The 18,385-nt window shown below is 33.7% G+C and overlaps 3 protein-coding genes across 9 annotated transcripts; all 3 read right to left on the minus strand.

The window, feature by feature from the left end:
- Window positions 1–505: 505 nt before the first annotated feature.
- Window positions 506–8,712, minus strand: LOC140821824 (auxin response factor 1-like). 5 transcript variants are annotated; one of them, XM_073182452.1, is made up of 15 exons: window positions 8,435–8,712; window positions 7,328–7,586; window positions 6,419–6,534; window positions 5,944–6,039; window positions 5,760–5,816; window positions 5,148–5,300; window positions 4,973–5,057; window positions 4,266–4,356; window positions 4,024–4,188; window positions 3,112–3,231; window positions 2,930–3,005; window positions 2,553–2,718; window positions 1,997–2,463; window positions 1,418–1,608; window positions 506–1,099 (listed from the first exon to the last, which is right to left on the minus strand). In XM_073182452.1, exons 2-15 carry the CDS (start codon window positions 7,371–7,373, stop codon window positions 931–933), a joined length of 1,998 nt encoding a protein of 665 aa, XP_073038553.1. In that variant the 5' UTR covers window positions 7,374–7,586; window positions 8,435–8,712; the 3' UTR covers window positions 506–930. The 5 variants fall into 5 exon arrangements, with proteins under 5 accessions (XP_073038553.1, XP_073038552.1, XP_073038554.1 ...); XM_073182451.1 differs by having other exon boundaries at window positions 8,411–8,712; XM_073182453.1 differs by having other exon boundaries at window positions 2,568–2,718; window positions 8,385–8,712.
- A 2,708-nt stretch (window positions 8,713–11,420) lies between these two features.
- On the minus strand, window positions 11,421–12,922 carry LOC140821832 (zinc-finger homeodomain protein 4-like). 2 transcript variants are annotated; one of them, XM_073182468.1, is made up of 2 exons: window positions 12,713–12,922; window positions 11,421–12,249 (listed from the first exon to the last, which is right to left on the minus strand). In XM_073182468.1, the coding sequence occupies exon 2, from the start codon at window positions 12,201–12,203 to the stop codon at window positions 11,478–11,480; it is 726 nt and encodes a 241-aa protein (XP_073038569.1). In that variant the 5' UTR covers window positions 12,204–12,249; window positions 12,713–12,922; the 3' UTR covers window positions 11,421–11,477. The 2 variants fall into 2 exon arrangements, with proteins under 2 accessions (XP_073038569.1, XP_073038570.1); XM_073182469.1 differs by having other exon boundaries at window positions 12,700–12,922.
- Window positions 12,923–15,608: 2,686 nt separating this feature from the next.
- LOC140821828 (F-box protein At3g07870-like) lies at window positions 15,609–17,805 on the minus strand. 2 transcript variants are annotated; one of them, XM_073182465.1, is made up of 2 exons: window positions 17,721–17,805; window positions 15,609–17,200 (listed from the first exon to the last, which is right to left on the minus strand). In XM_073182465.1, exon 2 carries the CDS (start codon window positions 17,094–17,096, stop codon window positions 15,753–15,755), a length of 1,344 nt encoding a protein of 447 aa, XP_073038566.1. In that variant the 5' UTR covers window positions 17,097–17,200; window positions 17,721–17,805; the 3' UTR covers window positions 15,609–15,752. The 2 variants fall into 2 exon arrangements, with proteins under 2 accessions (XP_073038566.1, XP_073038565.1); XM_073182464.1 differs by having other exon boundaries at window positions 15,610–17,200; window positions 17,697–17,805.
- Window positions 17,806–18,385: the final 580 nt, after the last annotated feature.

Genomic DNA, 18,385 nt, shown 5'->3' on the forward strand with positions numbered 1-18,385 from the left:
CACAAATACGACCCGTGAGACCGTCTCACACAGTTTTTGTCAATCTAATATATGTTCGTCAAGATAACCAAATAACAAATTCTGGACTTTAAGAATCGGATCGATCCAAATCAATGGGAATTGGAAAGGAAAAACTCAGACACAAATACAAAGAATATAGAAATCTTCTCACTTTAAGGAGGCGCATTCACCGAGCAAGAAGCAAGCAACGATAGGCATTCTTTTAATTTTTTAATTTATAAAGTATTTTAAGTATATCTTTTTTGACAAAAAAATCGAGTATCACATGAAGATTTTGGAACTGCAAGCTTTGGTCACCATTATTCACGAAATCTCAAGCTCTCAAATATTCGTATAATCAATGCCATAGACTCGATATAGAAAACCAAAGGAATTTAAAATCTTGTGATAATTCCCACAAGCCCAGAAAATGTACCATGGAGTTTCCAAGAAAACCTGTGAACAACAACAATCCCATGAGGTTAAAGACTGAAAAAATGGAAAAGACAGCAACTGATCCTGTATTTATTTTTGTACAAAGAAGTTGTTTTACATTAAAAAAATCTCATTGCCGAAAACCCAAAAAAGGTTACGAAAGTCAATAACTAATCCTGTCGAAAGATGAACCTTCATGGGATCCCCAAAAAGCATGCAGTCATGCACCACAAGATTCCCCAAAACAAACGCAATAATAATACAAGATCAGAACCCTTAACATTATGAAGCCACTCTAAAGGAATTAAAGGAATAATAACAGAATATATTGCCTCACTAGCATATCCTGCCATCGCCAACCACATGAGAATTGTCAATCTATCATGTATGGTTTCATTCGGCAGCTGGAATACAACTTTGCAAGTCATTTGTCGACTTCATCTTCAGTAGTGCATTTTTCAACATTCTTGCAGCTTAAAGATGGCAAGGAACTCATCAGTATGCTGATCCCATGGTTGATGATTGTGCCTCAGCACCGACAGACACGTCTGAAAGGAGCTTGGAAGATTTAACCTCAGTGAGAGGATGTTTTATCTTGGGCAATAGCCTTCTGGCTTCCTCGGCTGTATATATATATATTTTCTTCACCATGATGCAAAACTCACTGGGGCAATGCAAACATGAAGTGTGATATTAGCATGTGAAGAAGCATACTTCTAATACATTCATTCAGATGCTCCTACCATCCCCAGTATAAGAATAACATATGCTCGAAATGCAATTGTGAATATCAGTGAAGCTGTATGTATTGAATACTGACCAGTATCCTTAAATATTAAAGACTATCCCAAAAACAACAACACCGACACGATAACATCCACAGTTTGTGGGTGGCTAATTCATAAAGTGGAGAATGTACAATCAGGAATAATGATCTATAATATGCAGGTAAATGTGACGGGAAGAATAAATTTTACTCAACTGCCATGGATCGTCTCCAACCATCATCATGTCATCCTCGTCATCTGTATATACCACTTGCCATTTTTTCCCTGCACCAGTGAGTTCCCCTACGATTTCAAACATCTCTTCAAATTTCTCAAGTAGATCCTCATAGCTATCAAATCTGGTCAAATCCACGGCCCTTCCAACTGCAATGCCTTGCATGTGAACCTACACGAATCATAAATGCAAATTAATTACCTATTGTCGACATATGAACAATATGGACATTTAAAAGGAAAGAATAAAAACAACAAAGTTTTCAAGAATCGAAATAAAATCCAAAACGGAGTGGTGTATGTTCTATATTAGTCGATTGACAGAAATCTGACTAGATGTGGTAACAATAAAATGTCAATCAGAAGAATGATGCAATAGGATCAGTAATATAACAAGTAAGCCGTGACAATGTGCAAGGTTAAATGTCCAAACTATCCCCATTCAGTTCTTTAATACACAGGATAGTAGGGAATATTCACATTAGATGGTCAAGTTTCATTCCCAATTTTCAAATCAAGTGTTATTCAAAGAAAGCAACATGCACTGAAAATGGAGGTACCTTGGTGCAGCTTCTAATTTGCCTGTTCTGAGGCTCATGGGGAGATATCAGAAATGACTTGTCGGGATCATAAATCAATGAGGGAAAATTGGAATGATTACAATCTAATGGCTCTGATTGTTGTTCAGATTCAATATCCAAGGGAACATGAAAATCCTCAACAGCTGCTCCAGTCAGGACTGCCAATGGATTGGCTTCAACTGTTGAATGGTCAACCAATTCAATTCCAAACAGCCTGTAGCCATTACCATGTCTTCTGTCACTCGCAGGAGTGATTGACTCGGCTGCAGTTTCTATATTGGATTGGTATATTGAATTGCTTGAAAGGGGCAGCAAATTTCCATTGTAATTTAAAGTGCTGATTTTGGTGACAGAGCTAAGTTTAGGTGATTGATAGAGATCTGGTCCACGCAATGGATTATGGCAAGTAAATGCTGAAGGGGAGTCCGATGGTGATTTCCACATACCTATCAGAAATGAATTGTTTTATGACATGTGGCAAAAAAAAAGGAAAATAGAAAAGAACTACTTGCAACATCTTAGAAATAAACAATACCAATTGAAGAAAGACCTTGCATAGGCAAAGGTAGGGCAGGTGGTCGGGCACGCTTGTTTCTTTGCTGAGCCTGTGCGTTTGGAAGATTCGCTGCAACAAGTGGCTCTATCTCCCACGGTGAAACTCTCTCTGGACGCAAAATTGGGGAGGATTCATCCCACTGTACCTGGATGCATGAAATAAATCATTGTGTAACTAACATTATCCAAATTCTCAACTTTCTTTTAGTAAGATCAATTTATATGTATAGAGAACAAAAAATATTGTTACAAAAAAGATAAAATATAAAAAAGCTAGCTTTCTCCGCATGGAGGACAACAGCCTGTGTGAAAAAGATCTGCCCACAAAAACTGGTATACCACAAGAATATATTTTACCTTTAATGATCTCCATTCTGAATCAGCCCACCTGGATGAAGGATAATCCCCAACACCAACAATCGTCCCACTGAACCTGTATGAACATGCATTTCTAGTGATTCTAAAATGATTCTGAAGAAAGAGAGCAGTTAAGAACTGATCCATAACCAAAACACAATTTATAGCAAAAAAGTACCTACCTTCTTTCTGGAACCTCTTCACCCTCAAATTTCATCCTAAACCTCATCCCCACAGGCAGCTTGTGACTTCGAGCTTCAAGATACTTGTTTAAACTTACAATGAATTCCGATCGACTAGTTCTGGACACAAATGGTCGAAATTCAAAACAGTTAATTCTTCCAAACCACCACTGGAACATGAATCCTATAAACAAACCAGACAGCCACAACAGGGTGTTCCTAGAAAATTTATAATAACTGATGATCAAGCAGCACAATATCATTAGTTACGAATAAAATAAAATCTTTTCATAACTAACTCACAAGGACGAGGTTAAGAGGCTTGAAATATATAAAAAGTGCAAAGCATGTTAAACACATGCCCAGGGAAAGAATGGTTCAACAGGAGAATAGACCACAGTTCATAGATTTTAGAACTAAATTAGACTTGAGAGTTCACAAGGATGGAATATAGTTATTTACGAATAAACTAAGATCTTCTCTTCCATTAGCTCGTGTGTATAAGGTCCAGAGAACTAAGAACTACATAGAAACTAGAAAGTAAAATATGTCAAAAACACAGTCAATTCATGACCTGGGAAAGAATGGCTCAACAGAAGAAAAACAGATCACATTTGAAACTTCGCAAGGATGTGCAAAATTAGTTATTGATAACCAAAATCTTCTCCTGAATTGAAGCACACATATAAGGTCTAAAAGCCGTAAGTGTAAAGCATGCTAGACACACTTATTCATGCCCAGAAAAAGAATGGTTCGACAGAAATTATCAAAATGCTTTCACACTGAACTAGATAGTGCACAAGAATGGTTGATACAACATAATATTTTATGCAATTATAATAGTTATAGAGGGAAAATTTAATTGATATTGATTGATGCAAAATTCAAACCAGAAAAGAGTGGGAAAAGAACCTTGGTTTATAAAAAACTGAAAAAAGTGTCCCTGTGGAGATGGCATGTGATGCAGTAGCAAGAACCCCCAGATGCATACTATGACTTGATATAACGGACGATGGCATCTTATTTAGCTGTCTCATGAGCCTGCGGACTCCAACTCGAAGCTCCCCATTTTCTCCTCTGCAAAGTTTAAGGAACAATTGTAATTTAAGCGAAACAAATCTGTTGGATAGATCAATGTAATTTTCATATCATACCTTAGGAAAATAAAAGCATCTCCAGCAACCAACTTTTTTGCACTAACAAAGACACTCCACCCAGTGGTCAGTAAGTGGCGCCTAGGTTGACCTGAGAAAAATGTCAATCCAAAAGAGATATCAAATTAGAAACTATATCATCTGGAATGGAATGACCTTTATTTTCCTTCTATTTCTCTCGAACAATGCAATATTTCCTCGATTAGCAGATTAATTTTCGTATGTTCCCTCGTTTTAGATCAATATTGTGTTCCCATTACTTAATAAATGTGGCTTTAAAAGAAAACACAAAAAGCATTCATATCTTCAAAAATTAATCTAAAGCTCCAAAATAAGCTACATTTTTTATTCTAGTTGTCGGGGAATAAAACACGAGCTGTCCGCGTTTCTTATAACCATGGATCACAAGGCCCCACAATGTAATAGAATGATGGCAAGGGAACTAATACAGGCTATAGCCTATAAGTTGCAGTAGTTCATTTAACATTCACTCTCCAACAAATAAACAATAGATGAGTACATCGAATACTCCATGGGCAGCATGCATAAACAATAGATGAGTACATCGAATACTCCATGGGCAGCATGCACTGGACGCCTGGTCAACACTTTTGTTGCACAGATTCAATATGGTGCAACAGTGTGACTTTTGCAACAAATTAGCGAGACTAAAATTACATTCAGCTTTAAACCAGTAAATTTCTAACCTCTGAAAATGTGACGGAAATGCCACTCATTTCCATGGAGGTCAGAAGCGACCAACTCCTGCCAGGGTGGTTGCTGAGACATATCCTATAATTAGAAAGTGCAACTTCAAAACCTTGCCAAGAGGGAAAACAGAGTACCAAAGGCCGACTGAAGCTAAAAATGACATGTTATTACCAATGGAGGTAAGCAATCATCCGCATGCCTACGCAAAACCGAAAATCCTCCATGAGTGCTGGTATCAGAAGCAGTGAGAGTCTTGCAAAATGAATGGAAAGTGCACCGTTGAGGCTCAGGCAGAGGAGGATCAGGACATGTTCTATCATTTTGCTGATCCATCCGCAGAACAAAATAATAAGCATTAGATACGTGTAATCATGAATAAAAGCTAAAGTGCGAGGATTGGGTTGTGCAGGAACCCCTGCCTGGCATGTCTAAATTGAAAGAAAATAGTAGCATTGGAAGGATTTAATTTGTCTTAATCATATGAAAACCAAACTAAAAGTGTGAAACAGACACTGATGTGTTTCTGTTGGCCTCTTAAGAAAAATGGAACCTTGAATTAAAATCACTCCAGAAAATTACAATTGTTTTTGCCAGATGTGAGTAGGGACCAACTAATATTAATTTGTTATGTTGTCGAAAAGAAAAAAAAACCATTGGTTCCAACTCCAATTGACTGAACTGAATCTAAAACTAGTGTTAGCAGTCACTAACTCCATTCATAAAACTTCAAAATTGTAATAACTGTTAAGATCGAAAGAATATTAAGTAAGAGATAGAATCTACATCTTGTTCAGGCATCAGCGTTATTTGTGCATACACCTCGTCCGTCTCTTGTTCAGCCTACAATTCAAGACGAACAAGTTAACACCAAAAATAAAAAGCGGGAGACCATTCTGAAATCTTTAGCACCAGAAACCATTTTGGGAAAAAAACTCGCGGTCTCATACAAAAGATTTCCTGAACTAACCTTCAGTGTGACATTCATCACTTTGCAAAGGATTTTACTGGGTAAGTTGAATATAGGAAGTTGCTGGTCCAAACCCTGATGTGTGGATGCTTCAAGCTAGATGATAGAGTGATATAAGTAAATGACTGAGCAAAAACTCCAGGTCTACATGGTAAAATACTCATAAACAAAAGATGTTAAGAATGAAATTTCTATCAATTCAGGGAGGAGCAAAAGACAGAAACTAAGGTCAGCTCTTTATGAAACTTGACAACCGAGAAAAGGAAATATCAAACAGGATCTGAGAAGTCAGATCACATCTAAAATTGGAAAGGTACAAAATTTGACAACAAAAATCATACAGACCCTTACTTGAAACAATAGTGTAAAAGAAAAGAATGGATCAGTTGGAATCCTGACCATTACATTATAGCAGGAAACTAAACTAGCAATTTAAAGAACAGATCTGGCAATGGATAAACAGAAACAGTCCAACCTGTTCCATGTGACCTTGAGGAAAGTAATAAACTCGTTCCCCTTTACGTGGGAGGGTAACAAGGGGTCCAGCACAGGCATGCCATAATTCTTTGTATAAAGCATCAGTTGGGCCTCCTGTAATAGAACACCAGGTCATAATAGAAGTAAGGGAAAACAAATGAAAAGGCAAAAAGTAAAATAAACAGATTGGACGCATTAAACAACAGTAAGGCATCCTAAATATCTAAAGAACATTTTTCATAAATAACCAAATATATAATTTACAGAGTATCGAAATGGCAATAAAACACATGCTTGATATTTTACTAGCTAAAATGAATCATCATCATCTTGCTTTTGACCTTAAAATTGATTTTCCATACTTCAGACACACTAATAAAGAGTCTCGCGCCTTTAAAAGGCACCAAAGTTGGGGGATCATGGTTAAGCCGCATGTCTAATGGAAGAAAAGAGTTGTGTCAACACATAAGGGCTAGGTGTACTGAGTTTTGAGCCTAGGCACCCAGCAAACACCTTCTTGGTTTTAATGACTTTGGACAAGCAACAGATCTAGAATAAGAGCAATCACTTATTGTTATCGGCAATTGGAAAAGCAAAAATTCTTAAGTGCTCAAACAATGCAGACTAGAACAGTGACCGGAAGACAGAACTGAAAATCACCAAGGTTCGCCGATCAGATTCACATCATATCTATCGACTCAAAGGATCATAATTCATCCGATAATTTGCACAAATAAATAATAAAAAATGTACCAAATAAATTTGCACAGCACACCTAGTAGTTATGCCGTCCGAACACACACATAACAAACATGGAGAGACATTGAGGGTCAGCAGGTAAAGAAGTGACCAAGCACCTCAAAAAATAATACATTTCCAAACGTGCACAAACTGGTATAACACAAACCTGGTGGAGGGCCCCCAGCAAAATGATATTCAGAGAGATTTGCCATGAGAAAACCAGCTCAAGAACTCCAACAATTTTTTTGATTGGCGATTAGCCCGAAAATTTATGTACAACTCGCTTCAATGAACAACCTCAAACTTTGATCTGAACAAATCCCACCATTGCATCCAATTGTAATAAATACTAGCTAAATTTACAAGTAACCCATATGCCAGAATGACGAATCCCTTAATCACGCTCAACCTCTGCTTTTTTTTACCTGAAAATCAGTAAAAAGTTTCCCTTTATCCTCAAGTTCTCACATGCAAATCACAAAAAGGGTATTAACCCTTCGAGTTTGTTATAAAAGTATTATCCTTATGACCTATGTTCTGGAATAACCTTTAATCCAAATTGCCAAGTTAAATAGGTCGAATGTTCCGCTACTGCTCTATATTGAGTTCATGACTTAATTAACCACTCATTTTACATAAAACCAATAAACTTAATCATAACAATCACATATCGAGGAGAAGAAACTCCACAACCAGAAACTGTGTGCGTGAAAAGAACAAAGGACGAGGCAGATTGAGTTCGTAATGCTACAGGAATTTTTTTTCTCCAAATTAATATCAATTTTGTCAACACAGACGGAATGCAGCATTTAAAGATGTAAGTCCATTATTAAAAAATTATGTTTGCCACAATGGATGGAATGGAGAGTTCAGAGATCAATAGACAATTGGAGTTTATTAAGCCACAAAATCAAAAAAACAAATTCGAGACAAAAACAACACAACCTCGGCCGCAATTTCATGAATCGAGCTTGAAGAAAGACAAATATTACAGTAATACAGCCTACAATTCAAATGATTTTTATATCAAACACATAAAAAAACATGATACACAGATCCATACAATAAACAAACTGTCCAGACCTTCATGTCCCCGAGTAAAAATACAACCCAAAAATACATCCACATAATATTCGACAAATCCACACAAACCTCTGAATGCTCTATCGATGACTGAAACTATTACATGGACAAAAACAATCTAAGCAAATATAAAACCCAACGGCAAACGAAAAACTCAATGACGTGCCAGTACTGGAGCTATGGTTTCTACCAAGCTTTAGATGCGCAGCCCGTAAACCTAAAAAATTGCGCGGTATCCACAATCATCCACCAACCATGAACACAAGCTACCCTTTCACAGAACTTGAGAGCTCCAAACAAAATATCAGCTCCAATCAGAAGCTTTTCAGCTGATATGAACGAACTTTGCAGCAATTTTATGCAGAAAAAATAGAAGGAAAAAGAGAACTGGGAAAGCTAGAGATAGAGAGCGAGACGTTGGTCTTTGCCGAGTCGAAGCCGACAATACTTTCGAATCTCTCTCTCTAGACAATTTATACTCCACTATTTATGTTTGATGACTTCTATTTATTTTCCCTACATAATTTTATTTTCAAAAAATATTTTCAGTTATTTTATTATTAATATTTTATTATTCACATATATTAATTTCATGATAAAATTAAATCAAATAAATTTTGGGAAATAAAATACCACGTCGATTTCCACCCACCCAAAAGATCCTAAATTTTTTCAATAATTTTAAAGTTTTTGAATCAAATATTTTCATACATTCGTTAAGCAGTCATCGTAAATCCTTTTTTTTATTATTTATTTATTCAAGTGTGAAGTTACAAATTTAATCAAACTGAAAAATTTAACGAGCTTCAATATTTTGATAATATTACACATTTAGATTATGCAAATGAGACTCTGATTATCCAATCCAGTCGTTGTTTTTTTTTTCTGTTACCTCGAAATTAGCTATTTCAGTTTCAGTTTCAGTCACTCGAATTTTCGATATTTCTTTTTATTTCTCATCAAACCAGCTGCCAAAACTATTAAATAAAAACTCAATTTGAGATAAGTTGTATTTCACATCAGTTGAGCTAAATTGAATGTTATCTAAGCAAAGTGATTACATAAAAGTTCATCGGGTTGGTTGATCAGCAAGAATCGGTTGGACGTGAGCAGTTGCGATATTTTGGTCATCCTAATCAAATTGGTTATCAGAAATGAACAATTCAGTATGTGTTGTGAAACTAAGACAATGGTATACAAATCCTTTTCACAAGTAAAAATCTGAATCAGAGTTTAAGATGTTAATAAATGACGATAAAGCTACTAGTTCTGCACATGCTGAAATCAGTAATGTTGACTTCATCAGTTTGGTTCAGTCTAGCTGAGCAGGCCAACTGGCAGCGGACCTCAAAATTAGTTAGGCTCGGGAAAAGTGTTTAACAAGGCGGAAATGGTCGTTTCAGTATCAAAAATAGTACAAAATCTATCCAAACGGTCATATTATTGTGTAACGTATTTATTACTCTTTAAGACTAAATATACAACATATTGAAAATCAAATACAGTGCATTGACAACTTACATAAATAAATTTATTAGAATGAGAGCAACCCAAGTGTGGGGATGCATTTGAGATATACATACACCATGAAATCTTCACACACAATCACACACATATACATGATATTCAAAGCATGAGCAGATTACATAAATAAATTAATTAGAATGAGAGCAAATCCCAGTGTGAAGATGTATTTGAGGTATACATACACCGTAAGATATTCACACACAATCACTCACACATATACGTGAGAGTTGAGCTTCAAAATTTAGATGACTAAGTCTTTGTACAAACACATTAAATATTATGTTTGTAATCGTTATATAAGATACACTAAATATTATGTGGATTGTAAGGTCGTGACCTACAATAACAATTGAGAGTGTGCTAAGAGTTTTAGTCTAGCAAAAGATAAGTCTTAAGCTGAAATGAGTTTATACAAAGAGTTGTATAACTCAACGTTTTCGAGTGGATCTTTCTCAAGGGAAATAAGATGTGACAAATGAGTTGTTAATCTCCGAACATCCAACAAATTCGTATCAATTTATTTATTGCATTTATTTATTTTCTATAGTTAAACAAATTATTTGTTCTTCAAATATCAAAATATTACATATCAAGAGTTTGATAAAATTCTTAAAACAAATTTTTTTTTACACATTCAACTTACATATCTTTTAAGTAATTTACCAAAATATTTAATCAGTTTCTATCAAGGATAATTTTGAGTGTCTTTCGAAACTCGATTTAATTAATCGGTGTTCAATATTTTAAAAACCGTAGATATCATAGCTCAACAATTATCCATCAGCCGATCATATCAGTTGTGATAAATAATCCTCAAAACATATATTTCAATACGATAAACCAATAATAATATTATAACACAAAATTCATAAAAACACAATCGAACTAATAACAAAAAGTTTGTAACATTAAACAAAACGCACAACAATAAAAACAAAAAAGTAAAAAATAATAATTGAATCCTTCAATTTGAATGTGGAGGCAACCATCTTCCATTCTTCCACTCTCGATGAACGCTCGCTCTTTTCACATCAAAGCCGAACTCGACCCCTAAAATCTCAAAATACGCATAATACTTCCTTCGTTGGAGCCTGATCTGCTCAGGGTCCCAACGTATCATCCGTCGTTATTAAAAGCGTCGATACTGTCAAGACTGTACTTGAATTTTTTTAGACCTGAGACGAATTTGAAAAAATAGATTCTTTTAAATGATAAAGTACGACGTTTATTTTATATATAAATTTTTTTAAAAAACATTTAAAATGAAAATCAAATAAAAAATCACATTAATATTATAAACTGTGTCATTTAACAAAAAAAAAAAATACCAGCTAAATTTCTTTTACAAATTTATTTTATTTGAGTGGAGCATTAGAAAAACTAATGAATCATACTCTATATTTTTTAATACTTGAAGTGATATGGGATTAAAATATTCAAATTTATTATTAGCTAAACGAAAATTTTCACATATTATTGACATAATTTGCATAAAAATATAAGAATTAAAATGCTCAAATACGTTACAGATAGAAGTATTAGCTCAACGAAAATTTCACATGTGTATTTCGCGCAATTATCTCGTGAGAGAACCTCATATATATATATATATATATATATATATATATATATATATATATATATTTAATCAAGGTGAAAAAAAACATTTTAATTTTTTGGATTTATGTTCCCTAAACTTGGTATTGCTAAGAATTGGACGTGGGATCGTATTTTTTGGCAAGGCTGTTCTTGTTATTGTGCATCCAAACCTTGAGTACTCTTCTTTTGACGCCAATCTCTCGGCAGAACTCTTGCACCGCATCTTCTTCTTGCTTATGCATTTTCCACCCAACTTTTTCCGCGAACACGAACAATTTCTCCTTCTGTTCTAGAGTAAACTTTGTCCTGAATCTTTTCTTCGCCGACAGAGGCAAGTTCTTAACCGTCACCGCACCACCAGCACCACCACGGCCATCATTGCCTTCATCTTGAGATTCCATGTTGCCGCCAGGCATGAACATCTGATGGGGCCTCAGAAAAACTTTTCTTCCAATGATTCTGCTTGGATTTGTGTCATTGTGGTAGCAATTACCGGAATCGTAAAAAGAGGGGTCCCTTTCGATCTCTTTCCTGTGGAAGTTTCTGTGGCAACTGCAGGCTGAACAAGTGAGGGCTTCGATTGTTCCTTCTTCTCCATCAGGCATGAATTCTCCGCATCCATCGATGGCATTTCCTCCCATGGATGCTGCATGGTTCTTGAGGCATTCTTTGTACTTGATAGCTTTCTTAAAGGGTGCATTTGTGGGGATTTGGCAGAGTGGAGAAGGGATCATGCCATGATATATGATGTGGGCTTGGCCATGTTCATGGCTGCCATATGTGCTATTTAGTGCGATTGGCATAACATCTTCGTCTTCACTTGGATGCTCCATTTCTTCCTCAATATTTGGTGAACAAAAGAAGAGGGAAATAGAGGGCCTACAATTACAGATATAAATGAATTAAATTCTCTGTTGTTTGTTTTTTGGGGTCAATATGCTCTTGATCAAGAAACAAACAACTTTACTAGGAAACTAGCTAACATGTTCTTGCCAACATTTCTTGAAAATCCTTCTGTCTTACATAAAAACTCTGGGTTCCCATTACTCAAATTCAAAGTTCCATTCTTGGGGAAAAAAAGACTCAAAGATATAAAAGTTCATTAAATTCCAAAGCGAAGCAGGTGAAGTGAGAAAACTCTTACCCTGAAATGAGAAATTCAACTTAATTAATTTCATCAGGGCACTTTTTTGGCTAAGAAGACCAAACCAAAAACAAGAAAATTTCAGTATGATACTTTCATCAAAATAAGCAAATAAAACCTCTCTCTTTCAACACTTGTCTATATCTATTTCTTGAAATGGAGTATATTGGAGAGGAGTGTCCAACCTCTCGGTTTTACCTGAAGAAATTGTACTTAATTTGGCTTTAAAATACTGATACTAGCTCAACTCGTGCTTTGGGAACTTGAAGTTGGGTGTTTTTTAAGCCAAAGACAATGAAGATTTTCTTGTATTGAAGAAGAGAAAAGAGATGGAAGAAAGATGGGGGACATGAGGTGTTTGCAAGTTGGTTTGAGCTGTGATCGAGAACTAAACATGGACTTATAACAGCATCGGGCCGAGAAGGGTAGGAAAGGAAACAATAAACTGGATAAATATTAAATGATACAATCAAAAATTTAAATCGATAATTCAATGATTTGAATATATCAGAAGTAAAATATATATAATTTTAATCGAGCTTGTCTTTTCTCTTTAAGTTTGCATATATGTATGTATTAACGAATTATATATTTCTCCCGTGTGTATAGTTTTAAAAATATGATTTTTAATTTGATATATAAGAATGTTTATTCCAAAAATTTGAGATTTTAATTTTTCATGTTATCAAATTTCAATCTTAATTTTGAAACGTTCGGTTTTCGACAATTTTAGTTGTTTTTCAACGTGACAAAATACAAGTTAGCGCGACTTCAACACTACGTCGAAAAAAGTCTAAAATTGTAAATAATAATAATAATAAAGATAACAGAGTAAGATCGAAATTTGACTGCATAAAAAAAAAAATTGTAACAAATATACAAGACCAAAAATATAGTTTTTTATTAAATTAAACTACCATTTTGAAGCTTCCCTAAATTAAAATATCAGATCCAACTCCTCAATTTCATATAAATTATTATTATTTTCGAGTTCAAAAACTTAGAAGAAAAAAATAATGAAATGTATGTAAATATTTCATTGGAGAAAATACTACGTACCCTACCCTCTCTATATATGTCGGTGTTGTGTCTCATAAGTGGTTAAGTTATTACTTATTAATGCAAAACTACCAAATATAAATACCAACTTTGACCAAGAAATCCATCACTCTCTAATCATTTAATTTATTAAATGGTAAAATTAATAAAACCTTTGTCCAAATCGAATACAATTAATTAACATTTCGTTTAGACATGATTACTATGTCCAAATTTGCATTTCATTATAGAAAAAAGTATCCCAATCTCGTCTAATATTCATGGTCTAATATTCATGTGCTACAGGCATGAGACATGCTTCGCCCGGACGCAACATGTATAGTTATAACAACATTTATTATAATTTTTCTAAAAAAAATTTAATTTTGAACATGTGTAGTTATAACAACAATTATTAAATAAAAAAGTTCAAATTCAAAGTTTTCTTATTTTATTTTTATATATATATATATATATAGAATTTGTCTTTTTAGAGGAGTCAATGCAAGAGTTTGCAGTCAAAGAATTGCCCACTCAGGTTACTTCTTCTGCCAACATACTTGTAAAATGAGGAAATTCATCATTATTACTTTTTTTACCCTCAACCAAGTACTTTATTGGTCCTTTTTCACTTTCTTGTAATCTTATTTTATTAAAAAAAATAACTATATCATACTATATTGAAATTCTTTTATGTGGGGGTTTGTATTGATAGATTTGAATTTTAAAATCAGTTATATATATATATATTTATTATATTAATAAGGGAGGAAAAAAAATTACTTCCTAGATTTTAGTTATATGAAATTTTTTTTGAGTGTTTTTAAATGTTAATGTCAACTTTTATAACTTTTATCCAAAAGCAAGAAGCAAGAATTTTTTTTTATTTTTGTTTTTTGATTAGGTTTTAAAATTACTAGTAGACATTTGTATCCTTAAAATATTTATTATATTACATTTATTTTTAAATAAAATGTATTTTTATATCTTTTGCATTTCCATATTTTTTATACATATTTTGTGTGTTTATGTATTTTTCGTTTTTTATATTTTTATTAATCTTATATATTTTTTAAGCATTCATGTGATACAAAATAAATAAATTTTGATACAATAATTTATAATATAATTATAATTATATAAACAAATTGTTGATGGGTGAGTATAAAATTTTAGATAATTAAAAGATATTAATTTTATATAGTTTAAGTATGTGATTAACTAAAAATTAAACTTGGAAATTAAAAAATTATTCTCCAAACATTCAAATTTTAGTTTATATTAACTTTAAGACTTCTAATTTCAAATTAAAGCTTACTTTAGATTCTCACTGACTTAAAAATAATATCTAAAATAATCACTTTAAAATAATTAAAATATCTCGATAACACTCCTCTGTTATTTTTATATAAGAAATTGAAATTGATTGGAACTGGTTGCATGTTAAAATGTTGTATATTTTGATTGCAAGTCTAGAGGAGTTGCAATTTTAGGCGTCGTAAAATACATGTTATAATCATTGTATTTTGCTAGGCACACACGGTGTTCATGAAAAATTTGCGAGCCAGGAGAATTTGAATCACTGCAATGAAAAATCGAAATCATATGAAAAAACTGCAGTTTTGATATTTTATATTATCAAATTTCAATCTTACCATTTTATCTTTCAAACTTGGTGGTTGTAGTCGTATGCTGATATGATATTGCATATGTCAATTGCATGTCGACGTCATACTAATGTTACTTTGAAAAAATGTATAGAAAGGACAAAAACAAGAATAGCAAACTAAAATTGAATTACAAATATAATTACACAAAGAACCAAAACAACAATGAATCAAGTATACAAAACAAAATTTGTAATTTTACATAAAATTATGTACAATCATATTGGAATTATTTTATTTTACTTTATGGTAATTTGTAATTTTTGTTTGAAAATTTGTTTCGTGTAGACAATGACATCATCGTATCACAGAGGTTCAAAATCTACAGCAAATTATAAATATATATTTACGCAGATGAACAAACATTTTAAATAAACTATCGAACAATACTCTATTACTTTTTCTTCTAGAATTAAATATTCAGTTATTCTAGAACTGATATAAATCAAGAAAACTGTACATTAAATAAGCAAAATCACGAAACCATTCTCAGTGATGGCAAATGTTGAAGTAGGTGGGACGAAATTGCTATATCAACAGAAAAACAATACGTTTTGAAGTTTCATGGCCATCACTTGAGGACATTTTGCTCCAACAGCATCCTGGAGGGATATGAAGCTGAGATCATGGGCGGTAACCTCCATTTTCGGGCGTCCCATTGCTCTCAACTCCCTGAACGTTTTTTTGGTAGGACTAAAAGAAACAAGAGATTCTGAACTAGATATAAACCACAGATCACCATTGTTCAAGAATTTAATAGGTCGTTGCAGATCCTCAACCTGCAATTTAATGTAAAACTTCGTGTCAATGCTTACGTGTCTGGTCCATGATTCTTTAACTCCATATTCTCCCATCAGCCAAACCTCGAAATCAGCATCCTCGTAAATGTAGCAGATGCAGAGGCAATCTTTTAGGACACCAATATTGATCCAGGAGATTTTGTTCACATATTGTAGACTGAAGTGAGCTGGAGGTGGGACAAACTTGAATGTTTCTGTAGCCAAGTCGAATGAACTTACAAGCTCACAAGGTTTGTAACTGTCGGTTATCCAGTGGAGCACGCCGTTTAGAAGAGGATCAAATGATTTATGTTTTGGCCTGGGGGCATTTTCAATCCTTCTCCACGAATCTACACCAAGTGTGTGTATGTTAGCTACCATTCTTTTGGATTCTGCAGAAGTCACGGGGTCGAGGGATGTGAGGTACATGAAACTGATAACCTTGTACTTCTTAGTCTTTTGGCAATATCCAAATCCGGAATGGTTTGCGTATGTATAAAGGGGAGCCGAAACAACCAGGCTAGGAAGCGTTATCATTTCGCAGCATATAGGGTTGCATATTGCATAGAAGGGCTTTGGTGGAGATGCAATATACAAACACAGCAGTCCATTGCATGATCCAACAAAATCAAGTCTCTGGATGTGAAAACCAAATTGAGCACTAATCTGACACGCAATATGTTGCCTACTATAAAGGTCATGATTAAAACTTTGATCATCACTGGTGCACAAGGATATACCAACTTCATCATGATTAAAGGTAAGGAAGCGGAGAATCGCACGATTCTGCAAGTTCTCATGAAAAAACAGATAGGTTGTCGAGGTAGATGATCTGGCACGATGTAATTCGATAAAATAGGGATCCTTGAGAAGGTCGAGAAACGTCTTGCAAACACATCGACACCGGAATATACTCTCCAGCGGAAGCCTAGAAAAAATATCACACAATATATGAACTGGCAACTCACATATAGGAAAACTTAGTCTACTTATCACCGCTACAGTACAATCACAAGGTTGTTCATCAATCCAGTTGTTCCCCCTTCTCTCACTATTCATAATACGTTTGCTGCGTCTCCTGCTACCGTCTAATTCCATTCAAAGAACTAAACACAGCAGTCTGCACTGTTTTGAGAGGAGTATTTGTCCCCTCCACACTATAAATCTTGCTTCCCAATTTAAGACAAGCGCTCTGCCATTCACTGAATCAAGATAAACCGAAAATAATACATCATGGCATCGAACATGCGTAAAAATATCACATTAAAAACATTATTTTGCCCCTCGCTCCATAAACTAAAAAAAATACTACTGAGAGCAGATAAAATGCTATTTTGATGCGAAAAAACCTCTCTTCACTGTGTCACTGAAATTCAGAGCAGGTCCCACCATTTGTCCATAATCTAAATTCCAAATCCGGATCGGCAAACACAAACTTCTAAAAATCTCCAGCTACCACAAAAAACATGCGCCAAAATACAAAGGAGCGATCCGTGCATTTTTTTTCATATATATAAAAAACCCAAATCCCGTATAAATCCTAAATGAATGATCTTTTCTCATATGCCAAAATAATCAAACAAACATGATCTCGATGACTTCATCGCACTTTTGATTTAGAAAATGGAATTATCACGAGCTCCCGACCATATGATTAATTAAAAAGTAAAACCTCAAATACGAAAAATTTGCGCGAACCTTCAACAGAAATCTAGAGTAAACCTTCGTGTCGATTAGGTTGCAGAGAGACTTGTGAGAGAAGTATTCTGAGTCGGTGTCAGAGTGGTTGGTTGGGATGGAATTTTTATGGCCAACTCGAATTTCTTTTTAATACAGAAAAAACCATTTCAATAAATAAACTTTTCCTAACTAAAAATATTAAAATTATTATTTATTATTATATATATAATCTCTATTATTACTAATAAAAGATGCATATACGTTGTATGTGTTATTATTATTTTTAATTTGATTAAATAATACTAAATAATTAACACGAAATTATTTTCGATTTAGAAAAGTTGTTCGATTTAAAAAAGAATTTTTATTTTGATTTTTTTCTATTTAAAATATGGAGTGACTTGAAAATGTTTTAAGTATGGTGAGAAGAGTAATTATGGAATTAAATATTTTGATGTCCTCAAAAGTAGTTATTCTAAGACCTTCACACTTAATATAATAGTATAGAAGTATAGATAATAGTATAGATATTATAAGACAAATCCCATTAGACTAACCATTTTTTAATATCTATTACACCAAATTAATTTTTCTAATTTTGTATCAACCTTATATTTGATATTTAGATTTCATTTCATGTATTTATTAATAAATTCAAAATTTTCACTAATTTTTCGCACTTTTCTTATGAACTAGCTTCATCATTT

This window comes from Primulina eburnea, unplaced genomic scaffold (assembly GCF_022965805.1).
Source record: "Primulina eburnea isolate SZY01 unplaced genomic scaffold, ASM2296580v1 ctg739_ERROPOS11973397, whole genome shotgun sequence".
Taxonomy (NCBI): Eukaryota; Viridiplantae; Streptophyta; class Magnoliopsida; order Lamiales; family Gesneriaceae; genus Primulina; species Primulina eburnea.